Raw genomic sequence first — 15,960 nt, 5'->3', positions numbered from 1 at the left:
TAGCAGAGTCCCAAAAGATGATGATGTAACTAAATTATTGTTTTATCATGCACCATTGACTGTCCATGGGATACGAGGGCTGTTCAAAAAGTATCAGACTTTCATTTGTACACTCATGTTCAGAAAAAACAGAATGCCTTGAATGATCAGGATGTTTATATTCACAGGACATGTACATTAGTATGTTCTGCAGAAAGGATTAGAGTTTGTCACCTTGGTTCAGCATGTCTCCTGCTGCCTGGGCCCTGATAACTTGTTCCGTGCAAGATGGCATCTAAGTGTATAAGGTGCAAATGGCATCCTGTGGTATAGTCATCAGGGATGCAGTCACCTGGTTCCAAAGTTCATCCGTGGTGGATGGCCTGTTCCAAAGGTCATCTGTGGTGGTTGGCTTTGGGACACAACACTGCACCCGTCATTGCACCATACCCCACACAGTTTTGATTACCGACATGGCTGGTTATCTGCTGGGTCAGGGCAAAAGGCTGACATCCTGTGACACCGAGAAGGGACATGTTTGTGCAGCAACATGTGATTGTGCATTGTCTTGCTGAAAAATGGAATCTGGGGTGTTTTGGAGAAAGGGTGTGGCAATGAGTCGCAGGATGCCATTCACATAGGTCACATAGGTCACAGTGCTCTGGACATGCACCAGCTGTGATTTATGGTGGTTCCTAATAGCACCCCACACCATAAGGCTTCAAGCTGGTCCTCTACGTCTTGTGCAAATGCAGTCACTGTGATGCTGTTCCCCTGCCTGTAGCGAACTGAAATGTGGCAGTCATTTTAAAACAAATGGAACCTGGATTCGTCTGAAAACACTATCAGATGCCATTCCTGTCTCCATACACTATTGCCGTCTAGCACGTCTCTGCACATTCGTCAAAGGTAGGAGGAGAAGCAGATGACACGCACATAACCTGTGCCATAATAAACGGCAATTGACTTTCACTCCTGATAATTTACGGTGTGTTCCACTGTTGTGCCAGAGCTGAGGAGAACGCAGATCTGTCCTGCAATACCGTTTGGATGAAGTGTCAATCTTCTTGGGTGATGGTCTCGGTGGTGCATCCTTCCGTGAACCATTCAGCACACACCCATTGCACTGCTGCACTTTGTCTCTCATGAGAAGCAATTTCCTGGATGGATGCATCACATTCCCTCATGCCAATAATGTGCCCTCTTTCAAACTCACTGATTTTACTGTGCAGTTTGTGCATACTTCTGCGAGAAATAGTGCACATCAGTTAAAGTCACACTGATACGTTACCTTCGGTTTATAGCAACAATGCGAGCCAGAGGTACGTTTTACTGGTAGGAGGTATTGCCCCGCGATATCGATGTTGACCTGGAACACGCGGGGGTGACATGGTTCAAATGCTTATCATTTCTACAGAACATACTAACGTGTATGGCCAGTGAAAATGAATGTTCTATCTCTAGTCATTAAAAGGGTTGTTTTTTTTCTTAACATGAGTGTAAATCAATCTTTATTCAGATACAATTGTTTGGTACCAGTCACCTTCAAAGTAATCCGCCTACACTTTCTACAGACCTCTGAAAATGCTGCTACCACTGCTGAAAGCATCACTGGAAAGATTCTTTAGGTATTGCGTGCAGCTGCTCCACCTGCCTAATGTCATCCCCATTCTGAAATTTGATCTCTTTCAAAGTCTTCATCAGTTTAGGGAAAAGCCAGAAGTCATTTAGAACTAGGTCAGACGTATGAGAAGGCTGACACATAATAGCCATGTGGTGGTTGTTCAAAAAACTCTGAATTAATTGAAGTATTAGCGGGTTGCATTGATGTGGTGAAAGTGTCAACTGCCTGCTGCACCAATGACATTGTTCCACGTTTGTCATTTTGCCCACAACACAAAATGGGACTGCTTGTTTCCACAGTCGTAAAAAATAAAAAAATAAAAAATCTGACATGCACACTACTGATATAAAGACTATGCATGCCTCAATATCATTGTTGGTTTCAACAACAAAAACTGGGTTGGATTCTTTCTGAGCAGCTCTCGTACAACGTCTGACAATAACAGACTAGGTTGGTTGTAAAAGGAAAGTGCATTGTTGATGTTCGGAGCATCTGATCTGTGCGCGAGCGTGTGTGTGCACGTATCTGTTTGCCTAGTGAGAGAGAGAGAGAGAGAGAGAGAGAGAGAGAGAGAGTGTAAACACACACTCTAGCTCCTTGTCAAAGAATTTCTTCCAAAAGCTAGCAAGTTTTCATTCTCTTTTATGTTTGCCTGCCGATTACTCACTATTCTGTGACTGGTCTCCTGTACTCCTACATTTTTTTCATTTGGCCAGAACTTTTCTTTATTTGGACGCTCGGTGGAGTTGACAAAACAATACTTTTGCACAAAGCAACTTTTTTTGGGCTTTACTGGTAAATAATTTGTGGAAATGTGCATGGCAGAAAGTGTGATGAACTATAATGGTGAGTAACAGTTGGATAAAGTATGGAATCCTGAAGTGTCCAGAATTTCCTCCATATGAAGAAGACTGAGTACGCTGATGGCCACGGCAAGCGGCAGCTCTGTGGACCGCAGAGTTCTGCATTCTGCCGGCGAGGGCAGTGTCTGCCATGTAGTATGGTTAGTCAGTCACCACAATCTGAGTGCATACGCAAAATACACACAGTGGGTTAATGAGTTGTGAGATGGGAGAAGTTCCTTTCAGTCTTCGATTGTTCGCATAGTGATGACTGGCAGGTGCCCAGTCCAAATACTGTGGAGTCATAGACGATGAACAGCTATAAGCCCGAAACGTCTTATGTTAGTCGATTAGCCCTTTCACTGCTGCAGACGTGCTCTTTGCATTCCCTACTGAGGCGGCTTTTGTTTGTGCTGTAATGCTTGCCATATACTTGTGTGTGTACTGAGAGACTGCATTCCGTCTGATAAGTAATACTTATTGTCCAGTTTTTGGAAAACTGTTAGGTAAAAAATGTGATTCTTGTTCATCTTAGTCTGTTATCTTCACTTGCTAACGATCTGTATTTCTTTTTATTATCCATCATACTTACTGTGCTGCATCAAATTTAGTGAAACATTGCATGAATTTTTATAGAATTTGCAGAGTTAAAAGTGCATTGTGTGAGCTTTGCGTGTGGTTGATTTTAGCTCACACATGTAGCGAATGGAATACAGATAAGATGTTGCAATTTGATGTAAAACTGAAAGCAGAACAATCTCATTTCACTCTTGAGTTATTGGGTTTTATATCCAAAGGATGGTTGGGCATGACGCACCCATTTGTGTCCTCGTGTCTCACGAATTGTTCTGTCATGACAATGGTCATGTTTCATAAATGATTCAAGACACCAGAATGAGGTTTCTTGGAAATGGTAGTGCACAATGAGGTGTGCATACTGTAGGTAAATACTTGAAACTTTTTTATTCACAGAGATGTGGAAACAACTGATCCACAGCAGTGAGAGGTCGACAGCTCAGGACACATTCAGATGTCTGTGGCACTGTTGGAAAATTCAAGCAGCACATATACACATGCACCAAACCTAGGTGTTTCATTAAATCATCCAGAAAGTAAACAGTGTAAAGTCAGAACTAGCTCGTTAAGCGCACTTAGTTTGTAAGTAAACTGTGCCAAGTGATCATTAATGTGTTTTTAAGAATAAAATTATGGTTAGAATTTACAGCTTTAAAAATTTGTCACTTACAAATATTTGAATACAATGACTTCTTGATTTATGTGAATAAAAAAAGAATTACCTCGGATGTACTTCAAGTATTTTCTTTATGGGAAATAATTGAAACTTTACTGTGCAGTTTCTCAAAACAACCTGCTTGTCCTTTACCACCTTTACAATTGAGGTTTTCAAATATTTCCATCACTATTGAAGATATCAAAACAAGTTTTTCCAACTGCACTGGTATTTTAACATTGGCTGCTTTTTAATGGTATGTTTCCAGTGGTGAACATGTCAGTGAAATTTTGTACTTAAATTTACTCCAGGAATATTGGGAAAATACGAATCCTGAAGACTGCCTGAACAAAATTGCCATATAGTAAACATAATAATAATGATGATGATTATTATTATTACTATTACAGGCTGTGCTATCAGGCTTGAGATTCACATTCCTTGGCTTTTCTGGAAATATTAGGTTGGTGCATAAGTTTGTAGCATTTTTGCTTTGCATGTTGGTATTCCAGTTGCTATGGATTTATTGATTGTTGTTTTTTATTTGAATTCATGTATTGTCATTTTATCATTAGGAGATAGAATTTAGCTGTGGACTCTAGAAAATGGACTGCCAAGTGGAGAAATAAGAACATTTCCAACATATTCTTCTGTTTGAGTTCAATAGAGGAGTGACAGCAGTGAAGCCAGCGAGAAACAATTGTACCGTGTATAGGGATAATGCCATTGGATAGAGCATGACGAGAACATGGTTTTCTCATTTTAAGGTGGTTTAATGACCCATATCAGTGTACTTGAGAACTGGCAAATGTTATGAACTGTGATCATTTCACCATTGTGCTACATATGCATGCAATGGGAAAGGTTGAAAAATCCGGTGTATGGGTACCACATGCTCTAAGAAAAAATCATAAAAATCAGCTGGTTACGTAAGTGCATCTCTGCTTGCTCATTGTCATTTGGCTCGTGGACAACACAACCATTCCTCTCCTGTATCATTACTGGTGACAAGAAATGTGTCTTAATGCTAACACAGGGAAAAGAAAGGAATGGTTGAACCCAAACAAAGCAGCTACTCCCTGTACTAAGTCCTATGTGCATCCATAAAAGGTAACTTTATACATCTGGTGGAACAGGAATGGTGAGGTGTACTATGGATTACTTCTCCCAAGGTGTAACCACCACTGCTGACATTTATTCTCAACAACTGAGACGTCTTGTAGACGTAGTCCAAGAACAATGACTGGGTGGGCCATAGGGAGAGTCGCTATTCCACAATGACACCTGACCTCATTCTGCTAAACTGACAAAAGACTCTATAAATGTGTTGAGTGAAGAAATCATTCCTTACCCATCTTATTCACCTGATCTTGTGCTCTCAGATTTTTACCTTTTCTGCTCTCTATCAAATACCCTTCAGAGACCGCCTTATCCTGACAAAACTGTACTCCGAAGATGACTCTACAAGTTGTTTGCCTTAGAACCAGGTGGTTTTTACAGTCACAGAATCTGAGTTATCCGAGTCTTGGCAGACTGTTGTAAATAGTGAACAAGGATATATTATTGATCACTATTGTCTTTTATGTTTATTTAATTTATGGAAAAATGCTATGGACTTGTGCACCGACCCAATACCCATGTGAGATACTATTGTTGCTTAATATTTCAGAAGACAAAGTTGCAGGCATTAATCATACAGCACAGTACCTGCCACCCACTTTGTGTACCGTGCTTTTGCAGAAGTTTGTCTTGATATTCTGATTGTATTAAAAATGTTCTTTTGGGGACCATCTATTTTTCCTTCTATCTTTTTTCAGGTCCAGTTTTTTTCTCAGGTTGTAATGCTTGGTAGAATTTACAGCACAAAAAATGAAGTGTGTTAGTTGTATGACGATGTCTCGGTGAATTCTCAGTTTTATAATACAGTCTTTTTACGAATCTTAACTGAATGTTTTCCTCATACAGGCGTCGTGTTCGGAGTGGATGTTCAAGTGTAATGATTCGGGCAAGTGCATTCCCTACTGGTGGAAGTGTGACAGGGTGCCTGACTGTGTTGATGGATCAGATGAGGTCGGTTGTAGATTTATGCCGAACCCTCCGACTGATACTTCTGAACATGTACCGGATCCCACAGAAGGTCCAAGCTGCCCTAAGCAACACTTCAGATGCTCTGCAGGTAGGTAACTATAACTCCAATATTGACGAGCTGTACATTTACTAAATGTGTGAACAGTTACTACGTTCGCTGCGAGACTGGTCACCAGTATCTTTAATTGTACTCAGTTTGTTGGATAGGCACATATAAATGTTGCATTAACCTTCTGTACAATGTAGTTTTTTATATTTTTTTCCCCAAAATGTGTTTCACCACTGCTGTGGCAAAGTTCAGGCAGATTGTATTTCATGGTCTGGAGAGTTATTATGTGCTTAGTAAGTGGATAAAGGATGGAAAAGACCCACCATGGTTTAATAACAAAAGTTGGAAGATGCTGAGAAGATCTATGCATGAAGCATACAACTACTATCACCATCACACCTAGCAAACACCCCACCCCCCCTCCTGCGGGTCTGGGGTTAGAATAGGCTCGAGTTATTCCTGCCTGTCGTATGAGGCGACTAAAAGGAGTTTCACACGTTTCAGCCTTTATGTGATGGCCCCCAGTAGAATTTGACCTCCATTCTTCAAAATTTTCCCAAAGAGTGAACCAATTGGGGAAGGGCGCCTTACAAGATGCATCGTTTCCATCGTGCATTGAGATCTTTAGCCCACTTTCTCATTGTCGCATTGCAGTCCTGCCCATTCTCCATCTCTTGGTCAAGGACACCTTCCTGGGTGCGTTTTCCACCATGCACTATGCAGTGGCTATTTCTGCGTCGACGATGACCGTGGACTTCTTTGCACCTGATATCCAGCACGGTAGCCAGTCTGTTGTGGTGGGGCCGCCATGTACCTTGTTGGTTGTAACCCCCTGACCACACAGGGATCGCTCTGCTGATGCCTGCGCCATTAACTCCCCACGTATGCCAAGGGGTAGATGCCCATCCCCCTGGGGCATCGGGATTCCCGGCAATGGCCATCCTGCCAGGTGGCCTTTGCTGTGGCTGGGTGGCACCTGTGGGGAGGTCCCCTGGTCGGAGTGGGTGGCATCAGGGCGGATGACACGCGATGAAGCGTAGTCCATTATCTCTTGCTGGTGGTGAAACACCAGCAGTCTCTAAGCGATCACGAGCTCAATTCAACACACAGAAGTATGACCCCAAATCGTTCCCCTCCCTGGCGACACCATGGGAGGAACGTTAGGTTAAGGATGGCAGTAGATCTTATTTGCCCCGGTACCTTGTATGTTCAAGAGCTGATGGAGAAACTTTCATGACAATGAAACCGTAGTTTTTTGTTGGGCATTTAGTTCGGGGAGGTGGAGGGCTTGTCCAAAATGAGATCTGGGTCAGTCTTGATCAAAACAGCATCCTCTGCCCAGTCACGGGAGTTACTTGCTTGTGACAAGCTGGGGGATGTTTCAGTAACCGTCACGCCCCATAAGAGCTTAAATAGGGTCCAGGGTATCATATTTCACAGAGACCTTCTTTTGCAGTCCGATGGTGAGCTGTGCGCCAATTTAGATCGGCGAGGTGCACATTTCATATGGCGTGTCCACTGGGGTCCGAAGAATAATCAGGTTGCCACCAATGCCTTCATCTTTGAGGGTGATACATTGCCTGAGAAGGTCAAGGTGATGGTCTACTGGTGTGATGTAAAGCCCTATATCCCTCTCCCAATGTGGTGCTTTAAGTGTTGGAAGTTCAGCCATATGTCTTCCCACTGTACTTCCAGTGTCACATGCCGAGATTGCGGATGCCCATCACATCCCAATACTCCATGTGCCCCACCTCCCATTTGTGTCAACTTCGGAGTGCACCATTTGCCTTGCTCGTCTGACTGCAGGATTCTCCAGAAAGAAAGAAACCTGGACAGACTGACCTACACTGAGGCTAAGAGAAAATTTGAATGCCTACATCCTGTGCGTATGACCGCATCTTACGCCGCCGCTACAACAGTTCTGGCACCATCAGCTCTGCCAACCCAGGTCACCTCTCAGAGCCGGAAGACTACACCTGCCCTCTTGATGGTGGGGGGCATTTCCTTCCCTGTTGCTCCTGCACCACCTACTTCGGGAGCAACCCCCGCCCCCCAACCATCGGGGAATTCCGTCCCCACTTCTAAGCCAGCGAAGTGTAAGTCTTCTTCAGCTTCTCTCGCTGGGAAGGGGTTCCTTGGGTCACTCCATTCTCAGGTTTCTTCTAGAACGAAAGACGACACCCGCCAGTGGCTGAAGAGCCCAAAAGCAGCTGGTCGTAGGGCTTCATGCTTATCCCTGCCAGGGAAACCCAAGGAGCAGTGAGAGAAATCCAAAAAGAAAACCCCGAAGACCAAGGAAATTGCAGTGGCACCCACACCACCGCTACGCACAAGCTCTGCGGCTGAGGATGGGGTGGAGGTTTGGTGTTCGCCCAGGACCTAGATCTCGCCAGACCCTCAAGACACAACGGATATAGACTGTGCAGGCAATAAATCGGTGGCTGCAGGTGACGAGTCTGAGGCGTAAACAGCCTCATTGCCTCATTGAATGTTCCATGCCTTCCCAGTCTCATGATGTCATCCTCCAGTGGAATTGCGGTGGTTTTTTTCACTGCCTGGCTGAGCTCCAGCAACTGTTAAGCTTTACACCTGATATCTGCATTGCCCTCCAGGAAACCTGGTTCCCAACAATGCAGACTCCTGCACTACATCTACATCTACAAATATTCCGCAAGCCACCCAACGGTGTGTGGTGGAGGGCACTTTACATGCTACTGTCATTACCTCCCTTTCCTGTTCCACTCGCGTATGGTTCGCAGGAAGAACGACTGCCAGAAAGCCTCCATGTGCGCTCGAATCTCTCTAATTTTACATTCGTGATCTCCTCGAGAGGTATAAGTAGGGGGAAGCAATATATTCGATACCTCATCCAGAAACGCACCCTCTCGAAACCTGGACAGCAAGCTACACCGCGATGCAGAGCGCCTCTCTTGCAGAGTCTGCCACTCGAGTTTGCTAAACATCTCCGTAACGCTATCGCGCTTACCAAATAACCCTGTGACGAAACGCGCCGCTGTTCTTTGGATCTTCTCTATCTCCTCTGTCAACCCGACCTGGTGCGGATCCTACACTGATGAGCAATACTCAAGTATAGGCCGAACGAGTGTTTTGTAAGCCACCTCCTTTGTTGATGGACTACATTTTCTAAGGACTCTCCCAATGAATCTCAACCTGGCACCCGCCTTACCAACAGTTAATTTTATATGATCATTCCACTTCAAATCGTTCCGTACGCATACTCCCAGATATTTTACGGAAGTAACTGCTACCAGTTTTTGTTCCGCTATCATATTACCATACAATAAAGGATCCTTCGTTCTATATATTCGCAATACATTACATTTGTCTATGTTAAGGGTCAGTTGCCACTCCCTGCACCAAGTGCCTGTCCGCTGCAGATCTTCCTGCATTTCGCTGCAATTTTCTAATGCTGCAACTTCTCTGTATACTACAGCATCATCTGCGAAATCCGCATGGAACTTCAGACACTATCTACTAGGTCATTTGTATATATTGTGAAAAGCAATGGTCCCATAACACTCCCCTGTGGTACGCCAGCTCTGCGGCTATAAGGGATATTACAGGAACCGTAGTGACCATAATCGAGTGTCGGGTGGAGTTTGCGTTTATGTACTAAACTCGGTCTGTAGTGAACATGTGCCCCTTCAAAACTCTCTTGAAGCAGTGGCTGTGAGAATGAGGATGACGCAGGAAACAACTGTCTACAATGAATATCTTCCTGCAGATGGTGTAGTACCCCTGAATGTATTAGCTGCACTGATTGCCAACTCCCTAAACCTTTCCTACTTCTGGGAGATTTTAATGCCCGTAACCCCTTGTGGGGTGGTAGCATGCTTACTGGCCGAGGTAGAGATGTTGAAACTTTACTGTCGCAATTCGAGCTCTGCCTCTTAAATACTGGGGCTGCCACACATTTCAGTGTGACTCATGGTAGTTACTTGGCCATTGATTTGTCAATTTGCAGCCCAGGACTTATCCCATCTTTCCACTGGAGAGCACATGACGACCTGTGTGGTAGTGACCACTTCCCTATCTTCCTGTCACTGCCCCAGCATCAGTTGCACGGACGCCTGCCAGATGGGCTTTGAACGTGGTAGACTGGGGAACTATCACCTCTGCTGTCACCACTGAATCTCCCCCACAAGGCAACATCAGTGTGGTGTTTGAGCAGGTGACTAGCACAATTGTTTCTGCAGCAGAAAACGTGATCCCTCGCTCTTTAGGGTGCCGGAGGCATAAGGCAGTGCCTTGGTGATCGCCGGAAGTCGCTGAAGCAATTAAGGAACGTGGGCGAGCTCTGCAGTGGCATAAGTGACACCCTTCCCTGGAGCACCTCATAGCCTTTAAACGGCTCCGTGCCCGTGTTTGTACCTTATCGAACAACAGGAGGAGGAGTGCTGGGAGAGATACGCCTCAACCATTGGGTGCCATACGTCACCTTTCCAAGTCTGGGCGAAGATCAAACGTCTTTACAGGTACCAGGCCCCAACAGCTGTCCCCTGTGTTACCATAAATGGCGAGTTATGTACCGACGCAAACGCAATTGCCGAGTACTTTGCTCGAGCCTCTGCGTCAGAGATTTACCCCCGCAGCCTTTCGCACACTCGAACGGCAGCTGGAAGGGAGCATCCTCTCATTCACTACGTGCTGCAGTGAATCCTATAATGCTCCATTTACAGAGTGGGATCTCCTTAGTGCCCTTTCACATTGCCCCGACACATCTCCTGGGCCTGATCGCATCCACAGCCAGATGATTAAACATCTCTCATCTGACTACAAGCGACATCTTCTCGTCATCTTCAACCGGATCTGGTGCGATGGCGTCTTTCCATCGCAATGGTAGGAGAGCATCATCATTCCAGTGCTCAAACCCGGTAAAAACCCACTCGATATGGATAGCTATCGGCCCATCAGCCTCACCAACGTTCTTTGTGAGCTGCTGGGAATGTATGGTATGTCAGCGGTTGGGTTGGCTCCTGGAGTCACGTGGCTTGCTGGCTTCATGTCAGGGTGGCTTCCGTCAGGGTCTCTCTACCAGTGATAATCTTGTGTCCGTCGAGGCTGCCATCCGAACAGCCTTTTCCAGATGGCAACACCTGATTTCCGTCTTTTTTGACTTACATAAAGCATACGACACGACATGGCGACACCATATCCTTTTCTGGGGACCACTCCCGATTTTTATCCAAAACTTCCTGTCGCTCCATGCTTTCTGTGTCCAAGTTGGTGATTCCCATAGTTCCATCCATATCCAGGAGAATGGAGTCTCGCAGGACTCTGTATTGAGTGTGTCTCTATTTTTAGTGGCTGCTAATGGTCTAGCAGCAGCTGTCGGGCCCTCCATCTCATGTTCTCTGTATGCAGACGACTTCTGCATTTCGTACTGCTGCTCCAGTACTGATGTTGCAGAGCGGCACCTCCAGGGAGCCATCCACAAGGTGCATTCATGGGCTCTAGCCCACATCTTCCAGTTTTCAGCCACAAAGTCGTGTGTCATGCTCTTCTGTCGGCGTCGTACCGTTCGTCTGGAACCCGCACTTTACCTTAATGACGACCCACTCACTGTAGTGGAGACATATCAATTCCTTGGACTGGTTTTCAATGCTCAATTGACTCGGTTCCCTCATCTTCGTCAGCTTAAGCAGAAGTGCTGGCAGCACCTCAATGCTCTCCGTTGCCTGAGCAACACCAATTGGGGTGCAGATCGCTGTACGCTGCTGCAGCTCTCCAGAGCCCTTCTCTAATCCTGAATTGACTATGGGAGTATGGTTTATGGTTCAGCAGTGTCTTCAGCGTTGCATTTACTCGACCCTGTGCACCACTGTGGGGTTTGATTAGCGACAGGAGTTTTTAGGACGAGTCCGGTGACCAGCATGCTGGTGGAGGCTGGTGCCCCTCCACTGCAGATTAGACGTGCGCAACTGCTCACCAGTTATGCAGCACACATTCATAGTTCCCTGAGCATCCGAATTACTGTCTCCTTTTCCCGTCCGTGGCAGTCCGTCTCCCGCATTGGTGGCTGAGATTGGAGCTAACGATTGCGTTTCACGTGCGGTCCCTTCTCTCTGAACTGGAGTCTTGCCTTTACCACCTCTACTTGAGGTCTGTTCACGTACACCTCCACGGTGCACGCCTTGGCCGCAGCTTTGTCTGGACGTTTTGCAGGGCCCTAAGTACTCCGTTAACCGCGCCGCTCTCCGCTGTCACTTCCTCTCGATTCTGATTTGTTCCGGGGCTCTGAAGTGGTTTACACCGACGGCTCAATGGCTGATGGTCATGTAGGCTTCGCATATGTTCATGGAGGACATATTGAGCAGCACTCCTTGTCAGTTGGCTGCAGTGTTTACACTGCAGAGCTGGCGGCCATCTCTCGTGCTCTTGAGTACATCTGCTCATGTCCTGGCAAGTCATTTCTCCAGTGTATTTACTCATTGAGCAGCCTACAAGCTATCGACCAGTGCTACCCTCGCCACCCTCTGTTAGCATTTATTCGGGAGTCCATCTATGCCCTGGAAAAGGCCCGCTGTTCCGTGATGTTTGTGTGCACTGTGTCAACTGCACTGTGTCAACTGTACAACACCTGAGCTATGTGGTGGTGAAAATTAAAACTTTTTTACCCCCCTCCCCATCCATGTCCGAAGTGTTGTATTACAAATTAAAATAAGAAAATGGAAGTGCAAGTTAGGGCAAGAAATCTGGGCACCTGGTGGATTAGTGTTTAGGTCTGGTGTGCTGGCCAGTTTGTGGATGCTTTTTAAGGTGGTTTCCCATCTGCCTCAGTGAATGCAGGCTGGTTCCCCTTATTCTGCCTCTGTTACACTATGTCGGCGATTGCTTTCTCCGTGTACGCGTACACCATAATTACCACGCAAACATTGGGGTTACACTCGCTGATGTGAGACTTTCCTGAGGGGGGGTGGGGGTGGGGGGGTGTCCATTGGGTCCAAACCGCACAATAACCCTGAGTTCGGTGTGGGGTGGCAGCAGTGGGGTGAGTGGACTGCTGTAGCCTGTTGTGGGGTTGTGAACCACAGAGGGCTGTAGCGGGGACGAAGCCTCCCCAGTTTCATATAATACAATACAGTAGGGCAAGAGAACTGTTCTGTACTCGCAAGACTTGTGTATAACTGGGAACCTGAAAAATTCACATTAGCATTAAATGTGAAGTGTATGTCAAAATATGAAAATGCGAATTTATCTAATAAATACTACCTTTTACGAATTAAGAGATTTTTGACTGCAATATGGGATTGCAAGCAACAACTGGTGCACTGTACTGTTCTCTCTACTAATCTACTGATTATGCTATATAAAAAGTTTGTCTATTGCTTTAATGGACTAATGACAATAAAATTATTGTATTTTATGAAAGAAACAATGTATGTTTGTATGTGAACTGAAGTTGGTATTGTGCAGACACTTTAAGGTGGCAATTTCAGGTAGTGGGAGTTTTGAACTGGGGTTGCATGCTGTTCCCCAGAGGTGGAAACTCCATCATTTACAATGTTACTGACCCCGACAAGCAATTGCTTGGCAACTGTTACTGAATGTTTGCACTGCTTTGCGTTAGTCTTCGTTTTTTTTTCTTATCTTGAAGTGAGAGAAGAGAATATTGTGGGACTAGGGTAAATTTCCCACAACATCATAAGGAATAGACATAATCACTATGAACATGTATCAGTTGTGCTTTTGCACAAAAACAAAACACGGATGTAGACTACCCATAAATGGCAAGTGTGGCCTGTTTCCCTACAGTACTCCTGCCCATTAGATGATCAGAGTTCCCATTTGTTTTTAGAGGATCCATTGGGTAGCAAAACTGTGAAAACTTATTCTTGAAGTATCTTCCTTTTAATTATACTCCTATACTCTTGTGTATACTGGAATTAATTAGTAACAAACTGGACAATTACTCGTTACTATAAGACAGATATGGAACAGTTATCATTTGTGCTTCCTGAAAACTTTTTTGTGGCACGTGTAAATCATCTCAGTTACATGAAAGTAATAATATTCAGCTACCAAAAGTTGTTCTCTGAATTTTAACCATAAGTCTATACAGTGGGCCGTAGACAAATTTATGACGACACCTTAAGAGTTTGCCAGCTGTAGACATCCATGTGAAGCCAGGTCAGGTTGCTAGTGCATGTATAAAAAGCATCTGAAGTTCTGAACATCCAAAATAAAAAACTTAGTTCTACATGGGGGTGAAATCTTTTTATGGGCATCAGGCTGTGGTCCGACGTATATTTTTGTCTCTCCTAATGAGCAGACAGCATCAGAGAGTCTGAAGACTTGGATAGCAATTTGACTTAAACAAGCATTGTGACCCAAACTGTCCTTATGTACCCATGCGTCAGATTGGTACTTGAAATCACGGAGTCGCATAGACATATTTTACAGTGCTGTAGTGAAAAAAAGTTGGTGCTGTTTGCTTTATTTAGCATTGAGGCCCACAATTTGTCTAACTTTAGTCTTCTTTCTTATCTGTTAAAGGTGGTTTGAAACTAGACAAGTTCTGGGTCTTAAATAAAACTGCACAACACACATTGGAGTGACTCTGCGATCTCGAGGGGCGGTCCGATGATGTGATAACCTGACCGTTGCTTGGATACGTACTATCAATTTAGCTTGCTGATCTTATGTAAGTTTGAAATCACTATCTGGGTCATCATAACCTGTGACAGTGTCTACAGGATTAGGAGACAAACATAAGGTTCAGAAATATGCCTTGGACCACACCTTAGAACACACACAACAGAATTCGACACTGACCCAAGTACTGACCTAAGGCTGCATCGTATGATCACTAAATTGGCTCCTGTTAAAAGAATTTTAATCCGCCTTCCTTTTTTTGCAGGCGATTGTGTCTTGCAGGCTTGGGTGTGTGACGGAGTTCCGGACTGCAGAGGCGGTGAGGACGAAGCAAATTGCGGCAGCTCGAAGCGGAGCTGTGGACCCGACCAGTTCACCTGCCAGTACGATGGCAACTGTGTGCCGCTGGCGCAGGTGTGCGACGGCCACCAGCAGTGCCCGGATGGGTCGGATGAGTGGAACTGCCAGGCCGCCACTTCACCCAAGCCTCGTGAGTATCAGTACTGAGAATGTCACTGAGTTACTTCAAGCACTTGTCATAATATCTCAGACTTATTACATTTGAAAGGTAATATAATGAAGAGACATTTGTATTTGCTGGACTTTTATTGAATTTCCAATTATTTTTATATTTATGATTATCAACAAGTAAACAACCAAATGCATGAAGTGTAAATGTATGCCTGTCAAGATTTCCAAAATCCCTTGTAACTGCAATTGGGCAAGGTACCGAGAATTATTATTCACCTGGCTGCTTTGACCTGCAGACACAGTTTCAAGGACAACGGACACACTTGGAAATTCATTATCAAACATCAATAAATCAAGGTGAAAATAACTTTATTCAGTAATACAATGAGTTACAATATGCCAGACTTTGAGGGTAATATGCAATTATTTATTGTACATGCTTTGGACATCACAAATTGCAAGATGGTACTTTTGTCACACAGTCAGGGAAAACGTAAATTAAAATGCCATCTACTACATCAAATGAATGCAGATTTCCTGCACGCACGAGGAATCTTCAGAGTTTTTAAGGAAAAACAAAGCTCATTGACAATTTAAGAAATTTCTCTATCTTCCAACAGTTTGGATGCTAACTAGTGCAACATTCTTGTCAATGTTGGTGCTGAAAACTGACAATGTACAATTGAATGTATTTTAATAGCATCTTCCTGAGAAAAAAATTTTTGTTCGTTGTCAGTCAAATATGAACAAGTTTGAAGGCACTTGATAAGCTTTTTAACATGCCAGTAGAAATAAGTCATAATATTTGACGTAATAATAAAAATTAGTAAACAGCCAAATAACATTGTAAATTCAATAAAAGTTCATGCAAATACATGTGCTTTTCATAATATTAACTATCAAATGTAATATGTGTGAGATAAGATGGCTACTGCTGTAAAAAGAAAAGTGAGCTTGACTCGATCCAGTGATATGCCAATTACGGAGCTTGAACACTAAGCCTGTGACTACAACCAGCTCAAGCTGAGATTTGCAGAGCACCGATACATCATTAGCATGT

At 44.5% G+C, this 15,960-nt stretch overlaps 1 protein-coding gene across 2 annotated transcripts in view; it reads left to right on the top strand.

The window, feature by feature from the left end:
* LOC126210428 (sortilin-related receptor-like) overlaps positions 1-15,960 on the top strand; it is a 204,193-nt gene that overhangs the window by 98,329 nt on the left and 89,904 nt on the right. For both annotated transcript variants that reach the window (XM_049939658.1, XM_049939659.1), the window contains exons 20-21: positions 5,642-5,852; positions 14,695-14,919. In XM_049939658.1, the coding sequence (XP_049795615.1) occupies positions 5,642-5,852; positions 14,695-14,919 (436 nt within the window). The remainder of the gene's footprint in view (positions 1-5,641; positions 5,853-14,694; positions 14,920-15,960) is intronic.

The sequence above is a fragment of the Schistocerca nitens genome, chromosome 10 (assembly GCF_023898315.1).
Source record: "Schistocerca nitens isolate TAMUIC-IGC-003100 chromosome 10, iqSchNite1.1, whole genome shotgun sequence".
Lineage (NCBI taxonomy): Eukaryota > Metazoa > Arthropoda > Insecta > Orthoptera > Acrididae > Schistocerca > Schistocerca nitens.
Note: the sequence above shows the minus strand (reverse complement) of the source record. Positions and strands in the feature narration are given on the sequence as shown.